Genomic DNA, 16,406 nt, shown 5'->3' on the forward strand with positions numbered 1-16,406 from the left:
TTAAAGGGCCTCAGCCCCAACTGACACATTAGCCCATCTGTTATTCTTCTCTGATGCCTTCTGCACACATTTTCCCCTGCTTTTCTCTCCCCATTTCTAGTATTCTGGAACGAGCTAAAAATATAACATGTAACATGTAAAAATAATGATACGCTCATGCTTGTCTACTGCGGCAGGAAAACTTCCCTATTAGGACAACCCAAGGGATGTGCAATTTCAGCCAAGAGTGAAGAGCTGATAGCTAGCAAATGACAGAAAAAACAGCAGGAAAAAAGAACGCAGCTGTCAAGGTAGGGAGTCAACTAATTTACATCCTCTGCAGAGCAGGCTCCAGGTAAGTGTGAGGGGGGGGGGAGGGAGGAAGAGAAGAAGGAGGACGGAGGAGGCAACGGAGAGGACAGGACATGGCAGACATCACAGGGTGCTAGTCACTGACAAACACATGTGCTGCAGAGTGGGGCACAGCAAGGGGTGCCCATGTGGCCGGGGGCTTCACGTCCACAAATCTCTTAGGTGGGAGCTGAGCCATTTAAGATTGCATTTTCGTGGCCAAAAATGGTCAGATATTGGCACTTCCATATGTTCACTTCATACAGAGATTAGCACTGGAAAAATTGAAAGTAGTATTCATCCAAAATGTAAAATGCCCTATGCTTCTTGTCACCTTCTTTTGCCATTTCTCCTCCTGTTCCTCCTAGCCACTCCACCCCCTCTCACCCCCGCCTCTCTTCTGCTTCATCCTTCCTCTTCACTTCAAACTATAGCAGGAGCCTAATGATCACTCTTACTCATCACTTGAGAACATTTCATAGAATAGCCACGTATACATACATGTATATTGTGCATACACGTTTGTGTACTGTGTACCCACACATACGTATAGTTACACGTGTCTAAGGAAGGACGAAGGGCACCTTCTCCTGGTGGCCAAGCCTGCGTGACACACAGGACGGGAGGTGCTCCTGCTGTCGGTGCCAGCTGACTGCCCAAAGGTCATGTGGCCAGACTTCCAGCTCAGCTGAAGTAGGAGAGGAAAGGGACAACTTCAGGGAGCAGGCCACACTGGACACAGACCCTGGACCTTGAACTAAACCTGGCACCCAGTGTACAATGGATTTTCAGTGCTGAAGTACTCAATGATAAACAACAAATTTCTGAGGTTACAATACGCTCTGTGCTGCCTGACTGCCTACCTGGAACTCAGGTGTTTGGAGGCAAAAGACAGGAAAGGCCCAGAAGGCAGGGCATGTGCCCTTTGGCTCGGAGCATGAGCATCCTGGCTCTGCGGCTTCCTGGCTACAGGAGAGCTTGGGCAGGGTTCTCGTCCAAGCCCCGCTCCCTGATCTGTGAAGGGAGGCAATGTCGGCAGGACTGTCTCGGGGGCTAAGGTAGTGCAAGGGAGAGGAGGGCAGGAAGTCCTCAGCACAGCGTCTTAGACAGAAAGTCCCAAAACGTGCTGGGTGACTGAAGCCTCTGAAATTGCTTTCCCTTTAAATCTGCTCAGAGCAGATCAGGTGGAATCTGAACAGCAATGGCTTTGCCAGTCCCTTCGTGTCGTTTCCAGCCCCTGATCTCCCTTCCTGCTGACAACACACGATCCTTCACCCCAACGCCCAGGCTGCTAGAAGAGGTGAAACCCAGTGACAGACACGGAGGCAGGACTCCTTTTCTCTAACACTTGAACTTAAAACAATGGATTTTTTTTTTTTAAGTCTCATAGCCAGGCTTTCAGGCACCCTGCCAGCAGGCAAGATGACTGCTTTCCTTCAGAGGGTCCCAGTTCCCACTGTGCAACTTAGAACCTGGGTGAAAATGCAAAACAATAAACCATCTGCCAGGCTTTCAGACAGCGCCATTGTCAAGAAGCGCTTTTATATCTTAGGAGGATGCTACATTGAGCCAGGATTAATTAATTGCCACATTAAAGGGAAGCACCTTTAACATTTCCATGACATAAGCATATGCAGTTACGATCATGTGAAAGAACACTTTATAATTAATGATGCCTCCACTTCCTGAAATGTGTTGTCCTTCTGTCTTGAATTCCAAAGAGGCTGGCCGAAGGGAGGCACCACATATACATCAGGAACTAACCACTTAAATCAGTTTTTAATTCACCTTTTGATAAAACCAGAACAGACGCTTATCTTTATTTAGGACTCTTAATTCTTTACATTGAAGAGGCTAAACACTTAGCAACCACAGAGCCCCACGGAAATGGTTAACCACTGTAGGCCTGACATGAGTGTCCCTAAGGGACAGGCACCTGAACTGCCTGTCCCGAAAGGCATGAAAACTCACCCCACCTGTCCTGGCTTTGGCAACGATGCTGTGTTATCACTCAACAAAGCACTCTGACTTAGCTCTGTGAGTCAAAAATGAAAATCGTTTTTCTTCTGATTGGGGAAGCTTCCCGTGAAGCTGGCAACGCCATGTACCCACCACGGTTTTAAGTACTGACCACGGGACACTCACTTAGTTGTCACAACAATCCTGAGCCAGGACTATGAGGGTCCCGTTTTACAAATGAGGACACAGAGGCACTGAACTGTTACATAACATGCCCACACTGCCCTCCACCCCAGGGAAGACCCATGTGCATGAACTACAAACCAGAGATGAACAGACTTTCTAGATGTCTCCTTTCACTCTGTCACTCCAGCAACTGACCATGAGGGAAGCCCCAGAACCTCCTTACATCTAATTTCCGTTACTACAGATGGAAATGCAGAGGGAATAAAATTTGACCTCCAGTAACACCCAAAAGGCTTCCAGAAAAAAAAAAAAATCTCCAACACAGTTTTTATCAAAAAAAAAAAAAAAAAAAAAAAATCAGCAACCGAAACTGCATAAATTGCCTCTGTTTGATTTTCCACCTTGCTTCATAGCACACGGTTATCTGCTTTCACCAAGGACACAGGGAGGTGGTGCCCCAACTCCCCAAGACAGCCTCAAGGAAGGCAAGGGTTTACCTTGTCATAATAGTATCGCAGGGCTCTGCTCAGCTTATCGTAGTTCATGTTTGTTTTGTTTTTTCGGAGTCCCCACAGCTTGGCCACTTCTTCTGCTTTGAGGAGCTTGAATTCACCATCGTTGGAGGTCCAGCAGATCAGATGCTCATGTTTCTGGTCCAGCAGCAACTGCAAGAGGAACTGCCACAGCGTGATTGCACTCTCCATACCTGCGGAGGAAGGAGGCGGGTCAGAGCGCAGTGCACACCAAGTCTGGGGGGCAGGCAGCTGCGGAAGAGCACCTCAGCCCCCCTCTCCCCTCCCATGAACCAAGTCAAGTCATATTCACGTCCATCCCCACAGGCTGCGCTGAACCAGATGCCTGCTGGCTGCATTTAATTCAGAAGAACTACAAGGAAGCCCTGTGATCCTCGTATTCACAACACACATCCCCACAGGTGACAAGACTGCATCAGAAATAACGTGAAAAAAATGATTAATAAACTACCCGCTTGCAGAATTAGTCGCCATACAAACAATTCTCCACTTAATATTAGTGTCTGTTTCCACCCATCCTATCAGCTCCTTTGCTGGTCAGTCTCTAGTCCATTAGTTGCTATGAATGCTGAACCCCTTGTTAAGGGCATTTGTGTGGGGGCCTGTGGTAATGAGGTTGGGGTATGTCAGTCAGTGTAACTACAGGATGAGCTTTGCAAGGAAGGGACTTGGTTGGATTATTCTCTGTATTCCCAGCATTCCCAGCACAAGGCCCTGTGGGAGCCATGCACCCAGCCGACAGATGTTTGCTGATAACCCAGCACAAGGCCCGGATGTAGCGTGCACCCAGCCGACAGATGTTTGCTGATAACCCAGCACACGGCCCGGATGTGGCGTGCACCCAGCCGACAGATGTTTGCCACTGAGAAAGTCCTTCCTTCTCTCTCCTGGGCATTCGTCGGATTGCAGATCAAACCCCATGGTCACAGTGCAGAAAGGGGAACAGCATTTTTTCTCCACTATGAGAGGAAAGCCTATAAAAGGTTATCTTTTTCCTTGGACTCTGGTGTAGACTTTGTGAGTACTGTTCCTTCTGCCTAAAATGCTGTTCCCTAGCGTTGGAGACTGATGAACTCCTACTCAATTCATCAGGACCCAGTTCAAACAGGGCTTTCTCAAGGACCGTTTTCCCCACTCCCTCAATTCGTTCCTCAACTGCAGACATTTGAGGACTTCCATGGCAGTGGGCACTGGCTCTAAAAATGATAATAACAGCAATAAGAATCACCGTAATCATCCATTTCTCTTATCAACATCCATTCGACTAGGAAAGAAGAGGTGGTGGGGCTGGACTCAAAAGATTCGCCTGAGTCCGACTGTCACGACGGGACATGTGACGGGTGCTGGGTTTTGACTGTGGGCCGGACGGGGTGACATTCCAAGGCTGGGAAGAGGAAGCCCGGGACTCACAGAGGGTGGGCAATTAGCTTCTGGGACAAAGAGAAGCTTTAAAGGCAAGCTGGGAGTTGGGGACAAAACCAGAAAGAACTATGAGAGCCATGAAGGGACAATGAAGTCCTAGCAGGCAGCCAGGGACGACTGGAACTAGGCAACAGTGAAAAAGGTTCACGCCCCTGCAAGACCCAGACGCCGGAATCATTCATTGCCTGGGGAGAGTCCTCTGTACCCACACCTGGGTCATCTCCACAACCCCTCCCACGTATTCCTCTTAGAGGGGCAGCTTTGGGGCTGACAGATTAGTTTCACCCTCTCCACGTGGGAACAGATGTGAAAATACCTAGCCGTCCTGTAAGTATTCATTCCCTCATTTCCTTTCACATACTTAGCCAAAGGAAAACACTTTCTTGTTTTTCGAAGCGCCGTGGGTTCCTCAGTGAAAGGAAAGCAGATTAGGACTGTTCTCCAAATACCCATACGGCATTTTAATCATGGCTCTTTAAAGGAGAAATCAACCTTCCCCTCCAAAGCCGCTCAGTCTATGAGACCGTAAATCATTTCATTGTTGGATCGAAACCGCCTTCGCGCCTCCCGAGTCTCGTAAGCCCGACTGCCGTGATACGCAGCAGCTTGCCGGCGCCGGCTCCTAACTCGAAGCCCCCTTCCAGCGATGGGAGGATGAGCCGCAAACTTTCTTCTCATCGCTGGCACGGAGAATTGCTAACAGTTGTCTCAAATTCTTTGGCATGTTCTTGGCCGGACACGTCAGACAGCAACCTTTAAAATATCTCTGAAACTGGAAAGCGATGCTCAGTGGACCCTGCTCGAGGGAGCAGAAGGCAGACAGGGGGTTTGGAGGTCTGGGTGCAAGGCACCTGTGGAACACGGTCAGCCACCTGTCCCTCCCCAGCCTGTAGTGGATGGGACCGCTGTGTTCCAGATGGGACAGGGACCATGGAACATCTCTCTGTCTTTTACACTCAGCGCTTCTTCCAACCAGGACTCCTCAGAGCTTCTTGTGCTCCTGGAATCCCTTTCCATGGCGTTTCCACTGCATGTACGGGAGCCAGGTTCTCCAGCCATACTTAATAGGACCCACGTGGCACACTGGGTAAAAGCCTTCCCTCCACCCCCCATTCATGTAATCGTGCAACAGTGCCCTAGAAGGGATGGGGTACTTTTTTCCCACTCCCTGAAATGGGGCCTGGGCCATGTGTTTTGATTTGGCCAATGGAATGCTCACACAAGTTACAACGTGTCAATCCTGAGCCAAGGTCTCAGAGGCTTCATATGCTTGTACTGTTCCTCCTGGTACTACCACGAGGCCGCTGCCCCAAAACGTGATACATGGACCCAACCTGAACCCAACCTGAAGCCTGGAGTCAAGTCTCAGGACCCAAAGTCTGAAGTACTGGGGTGGCCAGAAAGTTCATTTAGCTTCTTCTGGACGATGGCTCTAGTAGTGCTTCGTTGTCTTTAACTTCATTTGAAACAATTTTCTTGGACTGTATTGTGACGGCTGTCATATCAACGTGCATTTTTTAAAAAACTTATCAAAATTGGTGAACTTTTGTGCAACCATTTTACTACTGAAGATGGAAGTAAATACGCAACATTTCAACATATTCTGCTTTATTATTTCAAGAAAGGTAAAAACTGAAACGCAAAACAAAAAAATTGTGCAGTGTATGGAGAAGGTGCTGTGACCAATCGACTGTGTCAAAGGTAGTTCGCAAAGTTTCTTGGAACTATTGACATTCTGGCCAAACAGTTCTTTGCTGTGGGGCTGTCTCATGCATTGGAAGATGTTTAGCAGCACCCCTGGCCTCTTACCCACAAGAAGCCAATAACAGGAGATAGCCGACATACGCAAACTATCCAAATCAATAAAGTTACTGGCGAAAATAAAAAATGTGTCTTTTATTTTACAGAAAAAAAAAAAAAAAAACTAAACAGAGCATCCCTGAAGCCAACCCATGAGTAAACTAAATGCTGCTGTAAGCCGGCGAGTCTAGGGACAGTCACATGGCACCAGTGCCGCAAAGGACGATGACTATTATAATGTCCAGCATCTGGGCTTTCAAACATGCTCTCTTCACTGCGTTGCAATGCTTTACATTACAGAGCTTACATTTACAATCATTGGCACTTGACCCAAAGTATTCCAGGAGACGCAGAGGGACGGGCTGATTGCGCCTTGACTGGGAGGGCCATAGTGGGCTAAGGGATATAACCACAGTACAATGGCCATGGCCTAAGACAAAGGCAGAAGGAAAGGGGGAAAGAAAACCAAGAGGTAAAAGAGTAGAAATGAAAAGGCAGAGGAGGTGGGGACCTGCAGATCAGGGGCCTCCCAGGTATCCGGAAGAGAAGAGCTGGGCTAAGGGCAGGCCCGGAGTTGTGAAGCAGGAATCACAGAGCTGCCCTGCAAACTCCCAGAGGCCTGGAGAGCTTGGCTGGTGGCTGGAGGACCGGGGAGCGATCCCTTCCTTCCCCCTCAACTCTCCCAGGCCAAGGTGTCACTGGCAGGCTGCAGCTGAGGGCTGGGGGGGTTACTCGGCAGCGTCAAGTGTGAATAATACGGCTCCACCGGAGGTGACTAAGGCATCAGGCCATTCCTGCCTAAAGCTGAGGGCCTCCTCCTCCCCTTCTCCAGCTCCCTCCAGCCACTCCTCCGCCCTGCTGGGTCCACCAGTCTCAATGACTACACAGCACACAAGTCTTCACCATTGGAAATCCCAGCCACACATTACTCAGAGATGAGTCTCAAAAATATTTCCCTGTGAGCTAATAATCACGTCAACAAACATCTGGCACCTCCCTTCTACACTCAGCAGAAGTAATCCTGGGATACAGTGGGTCCCGAAGACAGCTGTGGGCCCTACCACACCCTGTGGCCAGAGCCATTGGTGGGACTGAAATGCATGAGCCAATGTGGGGGGGCAAGGACATGGGAGGCAGGAGGGCAGGGGCCACAGGCTGACATCGCTGCTGGGGTTCTCCCCATTCAAGGCACACACTGTGTATCTTTTAGTTCCAATCTTAATTTATTTTAATCATGATAAAATTAAGTTTCATTATTTACACTGTTGTTTTTACATACAACCGCGCTTCACATTCTGTCACATGTCTGCCAGCTACACACTTCCTTCCCTCCGGGACACTGGACGTGAAAGAATCTAACGTCGTGGTTGGGGAGCATGCTCTTCCAACCACCACCAACACTGAGCATATTTAGCAAATCCATCCAAATGAATATCTCTCACCAGGAAAATTAAAAAAAAACTAAGTGGCTTTTTAAATAAATTAACTCCTCAAGGAAGCCCTATATCTGAACATGGAGGTATAATAAAATCCAATGTATCTGGCTCCCATTATTAGGAATATGAGTAATTCAGACAGTACTGTGGCTTCATTAAATAAAAAGTTTGGTAATCTTGATACTTGAGATTCATGACATATTATTATGCAAATAGAGGCCTGCTTTAAGTTAAAACGTTTTATCAGCCTGACCTCAGTTAGCTGACTTTTAAAACGCTCCACTTAAATGACAAACTACAAGAAATGCTACAAAACGTTTTAAAAATATACCCCGCAATCAGATTTCTCCTTATTAGAAAATGCTTCTCATGCCCCTTCCCCCTGTCCAGACCTTGTTCTGAACATATGAAATTCTATCAGGTATCATGCCACTCTTCTTGCAAAACCAAACTCTGTCCTTGTATATTTCAGAGGATCAACCCACTTGCAGGCATCACTGCCCCGACAGAAGACGCTCAGCCCTTCACCTCAGCTGCATCACCTGCCACGGACCATCACTATCTGCACTGGAGCTAACCACCCCTCCTCCCCGCCCCCGCCCCAGCAGGTGGCAGACCCGCCTCTTGGCCTCTCCAGAGAACAAGACTACCTGCTATTTGCCCCAACTGCTTCTCTCCCTTTGTAATTTATACCCTAGATCTCGCCGCAGCGGAATACAGTTAGATCATCTCAAACAGGTTGTCTGGTTTGAATTCTACGCATACCTCCTTTTTTAAAGAAGCAGGGGAAAACATTAATAGGTTCCCCGTGTTGACAAATTATTTTCATTAAGAAAATTTTATGGTGTTCTCACTTCAATATAAACAACAAAACTGGATATAAGCTCTTCAAGGTTTGTAATTCTCATAGATCGGTAAAATGAAATTCACAGATAAAACACATCACTCCCCCCACCCCCCAACGCCACCTAAGGATTAATTTCACATATGACAGGTGATGCTTTGTTGAAATGCATCCAGCCCTCATCAAAAGGTTATGGCAATGACTGAGCTAACGTAGGTTCTTTATAGAGTAAACGTGTTTACATTGCTATACTCTGTAAAGATTTCATTATCTCCCCACTTCTTTGAACTTTCTTGTGTGTCCACTTTATTTTTTGTGTCCATTTTATTTCAAGACACCGTCTGGGTATTTGGGACACATTCAGTGACCAAAAGAGACTAAGGCTCCTGTCCTTATGGAACATCCCTTCCGGGAGAAGTCAGGCTATAAAGAGCAAAGATATGACTATTACATGACAGAGCATGTTGGAAGAACAGCTCTGTGGGAAAATGCAACCGGAGCAGGTAGGGGGGACTGGGTGGGCGAGCAGGGGTCACGGAAGGCCTCCTTGGGAGACTGAGAGTTGAGCCACGCTTTTCTTAAAACAAATTTTTCAGACTGGGCAAGATCCTTGCTCTCAGATACTTATACAAATGAATGCAGGTTAACAATTTAATTTTATCCAGTCATTAAGGAGGGAACGAGGCAGACATTATAACAAGTTTTAAAAAAGAATGCAAACAACAGAGACGCCTATAGATCAGGAACATGGAAATGAATGCATGAATCAGACAAAACCGGGGCAGAGAGGAGTCAGCTGAACATTGAGATGGAACAGAACCGGCCTATCTAGCGACAAGAATTACTTTGCTGTCGGCTGTCTGTAACCAATAGGGTTGTAAAACAGCTTCCATAAAATCAAGAGTCACAACATCCACAGCGGTTCTTTCTAGCACAGACAATGCACAGGTTTTCACTGAAGTTATTTTCTTGCAGCAGGTAGGAGAGTGAACCACTCTGATCTATTCCGGAAGCTACACAGTGGGTAACAGCAGATTCGGGAGCCAGACTCCCCGCGTTCATGCAAGGACTGGTCTTGCCTGGCTGCGGGACTTCAGGTTAATACTCTCCAAAGTAAAATGGGAATGATGATGATAAAATAAAAGGTGTATCCCCCAATACAAAGCTGTTGTAAGGATTATATGAGTGACTAAGAATGCCCTTGAACTCTACATCATACATAGTTAAGTGCCACTGAACTGTTTACTAGTACTTTTTAAGCAACAGGGAAACCTTTCCACAGAGCCTGCTGTGAGGTCACTGGTCACTTCACCTGGCTTGAAGCACCATTTAGATATTGTACCATCTTAGCTCTCTGTTCATTAGGCAATGACCCCAACGCAGGCTCTGAAATCTAAGGAGACTCTTATTTATAAGGTGACTTGGATCATGCTTTTATGTTTATTTTTTTAGACTATTATCAAAAATGGAAGAACAGGTTTTTTAATTCTTGCAGAGAACTCAAGATGCCTGAGCACATATTCTCTGACTCCCACTTAAGAAACACTAGCTCCTTGGATGCTCACCCTGCAGCTACTAGCTGTTGTGCCTCCAGCCAAGAGGCTCTCCGAGCTCATGTTCCCTCGGGGTTAGTTCTGCTCGGGTTCCTCCTGTGCCCCTGGAGGCAGGAGGGGAGTCAAGTAGATGAAAGCTGCTGGGTCAGAAAGAGAAAAGTCTTCTGAAAGAGCAGCCCAAGGAGCCCTGGCTGGTGCGGTTCAGTGGACTGAGCAACAGGCTGTAAACCAAAGGGTCACTGGTTCGATACCCAGTCAGGACACCTGCTGGGGGGTGGGGGGGTGGGGGGGGTGGGGGGGTGGGGGCCTTTGTGAGGGCCTTTGTGAGAAGCAGCCACACATCAATATTTCTCTACCTTTCTTTCTCCCTCCCTTCTCCTCTAAAAATAAATAAATAAAATCTTAAGGACAACACTGTTTATGACTACTGAAGATGGAGCCCCCAGGGGTACATTCGCCAGGCCAGTCAGGGCATCAGATGGAGAGACACACTCGGACAGTCTCTGAGTGGGTCCTTCCCACCCTCATTCTGTGTATTCAACTTTCTGTTTTTAAAGAATGCAAAAAATATCCCTGAGTCATTCTTGAACCTGGATGGAGCCTCAGAGCGGGATGCTGCAGGCTGACTAGGGACCACCCCGCCATCCCTGGTGCCCTCCTCTGCCTGCGTGAGAGCCGCCAGGCCACAGGACACTCTCCGTGGTGGGTGGGGACCAGGGTACTAACACACCCCATCTCCTCTGAGCCTTGGAGGTCTCATTAACAACCTTCTCAAAAGTGAGAGCTGCTCCCTCCCTGCGCTGGGAAACAGGCTCACCACTCATAAACCGGGGTGAGAGCCGCAAAATGCAGGCACCGTCCTAAAGCCAAATCAGGTAGCTCGTGTGATACGCACGAGGGACAGACAGAAGATGCCCAGGCCACCCCAGATCCTCCCAAACAGAAGTAGTTTTATGCACACACATAAACACACTCATGCCAGAGGGCTTCCCATAATCTGCCTCAGTGTGAAGTCATTCATTAACTAATCTGTTTTTTCCAATTATAAGAGCCTTAGCTTTGTCTTCTCTGTACACGGCGGGTATTATTTATGGAGCCTTTACCATACACCAAGCACTTTTCTGAATTATCTCATTTAACTCCCACAACAGCCCGAAGAGCTGAAGACTCAAGTTATTGTTCCCATTTTGCGGATGAGGAAATTGAGGCCCAATAGTGGGAAGAGTAGAGGCCCTCTAGAACAGTCTATTCAACATGTGGCCAACACACCCCTCCGAATTGTTGGCCACCAGTCCATGATAAAGATAGAAATTAAGAATAAGTGTATAGAAGCTTTATTGCAATTTTTCTTTATCACTAAAGCCAAATACATGATCAGGAGGGTCATCTTGGTGGCACAAGCTATGGCCCAGTCAGTCACAGGCAGCGGGACCACACTGAAACACCTGCCACAAGGTTAGCTTTGCAACTGTACCCAAAAGTGTATAAAAATCTGGAATTCAGTGATCTCATTAAAAGATGATTTAAGGTAACTGTAACTTTATAGGATAAATTGTTGAAACTGGAGACTAATAAAGGATTGCAGATGAATTTTTAATGCAGCAATACTTGCTTCATTTTGGATACAAGTTAAAAAAATTAATATCCTGAGTTTGCTGAAATGTGTTTGAAAATCTCTTCTTCCATTCCTGTCAACACATCTTGACGTTTGTCAAGATTGGCTTCTCTCTGTAATTAAAACAAAATATAGAAATAGTTTCTATACATCATCCTCTACAAAAGCCAATTTTGTATGCAACCTAGATTAAAGTTGCTAGTCAGCAAGAAGCTCATTTGACACGTTAAAAGTGAATATTTATAAATACGGTGTTTAAGTGTGCTTATGGGCATTTGATATGGGGAATCTCTTTTTCACTTACTACTTTTTTGTTGGGTTACATTTATTGAAAGACAAAATTTACCAGTATTAATACTGATGATCTCTATTAATTGTCTTCACAAACATTTTCAATTAATATGTAGCTTGTTAATTGTTTTCCCCATGTTTATTCCAATTATATTTATTGAAATGTGATTTTTATACTTGTGAAATCCATAATAAAAACTGGGGCTTCTATTTTAGTATCTTTACTTTCCTAGTAATTTATTTTTATCGTATTCCACGAAATTATCAGTCCACACTACTCTGGAAATTTTAAAAACCGGTCCTTCTCCACAGATGGTTTGGAAAGTACTGCTCTTGAACGCTGACTGCGTGGATACTGACCTGTTTCCGCGTGCTGACAGATGCCCAGGGCCAGGTTGTGGTAGGGGCCCGATAAACATTTGTCAAACAAATGAGTAAATAAATAAAACAGGTCAGACTGTGCCACAGGCAGTGTCCTTCTCAGCTCTAATTCTGCCCCCAACTAAATGCAATCGGACGTGCATTAGAATGACGATGAGGATTAGGATAGCTGGAGAAGGATTTCTAGAGGAGCTTGAGCCTTAATCTGAAGGTGGGTAAAACTGGAGACGTGAGAGGAGAGTCAGATGTCCCCCGCAGCAGATGGGTGGGGACAGCAATGGCGAATGCCAAAGAGGAATCAGCTTGGAGCCTGGAGGGCCGTGTACCTGCCATTTCCACACAGACAACCTCCCACTGGAGCCTGAAGAACAGAAGTCACAAAGCAGCAGGCCCGCTGCGCTCCTGCAAACTGCACCGAGCCTCCGGAAGCTGCCGGGCGGACAGGAGAATCGCCTTGTCACCCGGAACCTACACCCTGAGGCTCTCCGTGAAGCTAAAGCCTCAGGGACCATCACTTCGCACAAGTCTAAAGTCCTGGTGATTTCACATTTCTAACTTTGGGAGTGTTCTGTACAAAAGGGGCTCCCCCAAACTGTTTAAGCTTCAAGCCCCGCAAAACCTGGACCTACCCCTGCTCAGGCTGCCTGCCTCCTCCCTCGTAAACGCTTTCTTCTTCTTGGAGGCGGACGTTCTCTCTGTCTGCCACAAGGTGGCGCCAGACGTCTTAATGTGAGATGGGGATGCACAGAAACTTGACGCAAAGCAATGCGGTTTTTTGCTTCCATTCTTAGAAGTCGAAATACCAACTAATTGGTTCTTCTTTCCATTTTTGGCGCCTAACACTTCTCTTTGCAGGAGCCTGAATTCATTTTTAAAGTTACAACTGAGGTGGGAGTTGAGGGGGTAGAAAAATTATCTTTGATTTTCTAAAGCTTTGTATTGTTAGGGATTAAAAGAAATCAGGCAATTAAAAAAAAATCAGAAACGAGAAAGGCCAAGGAAAGGAGAAAAACTCCTGTGTAAAAAATAAAGTAGATGCTCAGTAAGTACCTGTGTTTTTGCTTGTTAAAATGTGTGCGGTTAGAGAATTGAGGATGGCTCTGAACTCTTCACATCGAAAATTCTCTTAAATCCATCTCCTGTTCCAAGCAGCACCTACTGTTTCTGTACCATCATATTATCAACGTCCAAAAGAAAGAGCAGAAACCATTTCATTATATTAAACAAACCCTGCATTTAAGTCAAGGAATCGGAAAACAATTTGTGTTACCTGAGGTCTGCAGTTACACAGACTAATTTTAAGGCATTAAGTAAATAATATTTGGTAACTAAGCAGCCCATACTTGATTTTTTTTTTTTTTTTAAGGTGGAACTAAGATTACGAAAATATTCTTTCAAAAGGCATTATAATGATTGTCAACCACTGCATATTAAAAAAAAAAGAAAAAAGCTAATCTGTGAGGTCAACTTCATGCCCATCAAAGCTTTTTATCTATTAACAAATGTTTGTGTTCTCACTTATTCTGTGAGTATCTACAGATTGCCCATTTTTTATGAGTAAAATGACCAGGAAAAGAGAGGAAAAGCTGCCATTGTTTAGCTTACTTATTCACCCCTAACAGTTTGCAATGTTTTGCAAATATAGTTTCTCAAATAACACTTCCACCTGAGGACAGGGAAAGATTTTTTCGGCGGAAATCAATGACAGCCACTGTAACAACACATCGCTGTTTACTGAGTGAATGATCCACCCCTTTCGTGCTGAAAGTCCATGGCATCTCTGGGCAAATTAGAAATAACTCAATTGGCTTGTTGGTGACTTTTACATGAGCATTTCCTTTGGAAAAGTAAATGGACGGCTACATTAACTCTGGCTGGAAAGCGTGTTTGAGCCGTTCTACCTCCTCCCACATCCGTATATTCATGCCACTTACCATCCCAGCCCACCGCACCCCACCCCACCGCACCCCACCGCACTACTGCAGGACCCAGCTCTCTCTTATCCCCCATCAAGATGCCAAAGTGCCTCTGCTCACTCCCATACCGCTTTGATCCCTCCGTTGGCAACGCTCCAAATTTCCTAACATCCCTGGTACAAAGTTTGTTCTTCCAGGGATTGAAGATGAAGAGGTGATCCATCCACGTGGAAAACAAATAACTGGGTGTCCCAGAAGCATAGACTTATGGCTCTGTATCTCAAAGAAGCAAGTCTGCTGGAATGAGAGGGTGTGTGGAAAAAGCTCAGCAGAGTGCCCTGTCCCTGATAAGCCTTCGGCAAGGCTTCAACATAAGGCCTCCAGTTACTCCCTCCAGGAAGCCTTCAACGGGGCTCCACATGGACCCATTTACTGGTAGCCACCATGGCATTAGCGTCAACCGGCAATTCCAGCACGGCACCTGGCAACCAACATGCGTTCAAGAAAAAGGTGTGCCGTGAATCTCAGTTTCTTTGGATCCTCACTTCTTTACCACTGGCCTTTATTTCTTTACCACTGAAGTAGGGACTGTAATGACTGACTTCAGAGACTCTTCTAGAATGTGTCAAAGAGCCCAGACACAAAATAATTTTATTATTCTCTTTTTTTTTCCCTCATTTGTCCACGTTGTCCAGTGTCCTCTGCCTGCCTGCGTCCCACATCTCCCCTCCTCGGGCGCCACACCAACACACAAACAGTGTGCACCATCTACAGTCTTCAACACACACTTCTCCACTTAATCTCTTCTCTGAAAGCATCAGACACCATTTTATTGGGCAGTTAAAGGAACACAAGCCTGCCAGATCAAAGCAGCAACTGGTCACCCAGCCTTCCCAAAGGGAGGCTGCAGTTCATTAGAGTCCGTCGGTTAACCACATCCACCTCCCTCGTATATCAACATGCCCAGGAAACAGATTTAGAAGTCCTGGGCACTGCAGGGAAACCCTTCCCAGGTAACCAACTGTATAAAAAGCAGACTATGTCTTGAAGTCTTGAAAGATGAGGAGGCAGGGCTGTAAAAAATCAGAGGTTCCTACAGCCTGGGACAGCCCCCCAGTCCCCCCAGGTCCCCCCACCCCCACACACACACACACAGACACAGAGTCTTACGTGGGCACATAGGCTCTGCTAGCAATGAGTGCTTTTTCTTGAAACAGACAGGGCTGTTCCTTCCTAGACATTTTTGGACTAAAATCTAAACATTCACTTTCTTTGCTATTGTCTTTGTTGTCTGTGCTGTTTGCGTGCGTCTGAATTCTGGCCTGAAGCACGTCGTCCAGCCGTTCTCATGCTCAGTGATGTTCAGCTTCCTCTTCTGCAGGTTGCAGGCAGGAAACTGGAAAATGGGCCACAGGAAACCTGGCCTCCTACATCTGTCCCACTTTGTAATTGCAGCTCTGGTTTCATTTTGCCTGTGTATCACCTCTGTTTTAACCCTCAACACGACGGCCAAATCCTGCTTTCTGAAAGAACACTTATTGCCCAAGAATTCTCACTGAGAATTTCTTCCTCCCGAGTAATTAGCCTTAGGAGTTCATCAGGGGGGAAAAAAAACCTAAGCAACTCTAAGTATTTTTTTAATTCTGAGTATTTTAATTCTAAAAAAGAAACACTAAACAAATTCTCCTAACAGTAGTCATTTGGAACAAAAGAATATGAGACTAGAAAAATGATTCATGAGATGTGATAAATCTACCAGTAAGTCCCCAGAGACTATTCATGACTATTTCATAATACCGTACAGGGCAGATGCTATTTCAGATGAATATGATTACTACCGGTCCAAGGCTGCCTGATGACTTTCAACTTGCAAGGCTTTGATAAATAACATATGAAAATAAGCTAGAGTCATACCTCATTATAATCTCTCTCATAATGATACTGTTTCAAATTATGTCTCTTAACAACACCACAACTATTAGGTTGAACTATATGAAATTGTTGTTTTATGGGTCAGAAACAGTCAAATACCAGCAATCTCATACAGACAACCTACAGCATGTAACAATACACAGAGAACAGATCATATACACATGTATCTTCTTCCGGTGTTTGGTCCATTGACCCTTTTGAGAACCTA

At 46.0% G+C, this 16,406-nt stretch overlaps 2 protein-coding genes across 2 annotated transcripts in view; one reads left to right on the forward strand and one right to left on the reverse strand.

Annotated features, from left to right (window-relative positions):
* Nucleotides 1-16,406, forward strand: part of CDK17 (cyclin dependent kinase 17) — a 397,794-nt gene that overhangs the window by 126,231 nt on the left and 255,157 nt on the right. The gene's annotated exons all lie outside the window — the stretch shown is intronic.
* The window catches only part of ELK3 (ETS transcription factor ELK3), a 67,758-nt gene that overhangs the window by 36,940 nt on the left and 14,412 nt on the right, over nucleotides 1-16,406 (reverse strand). The window contains exon 2 of the mRNA XM_090272664.1: nucleotides 2,973-3,181. Coding sequence (XP_090128790.1) covers nucleotides 2,973-3,179 — 207 coding nt within the window. The 5' untranslated portion in view covers nucleotides 3,180-3,181. The remainder of the gene's footprint in view (nucleotides 1-2,972; nucleotides 3,182-16,406) is intronic.

Source organism: Furipterus horrens, unplaced genomic scaffold, assembly GCF_987537825.1.
Source record: "Furipterus horrens unplaced genomic scaffold, mFurHor1.1.pri manual_scaffold_4, whole genome shotgun sequence".
In the NCBI taxonomy this organism is placed as follows: domain Eukaryota; kingdom Metazoa; phylum Chordata; class Mammalia; order Chiroptera; family Furipteridae; genus Furipterus; species Furipterus horrens.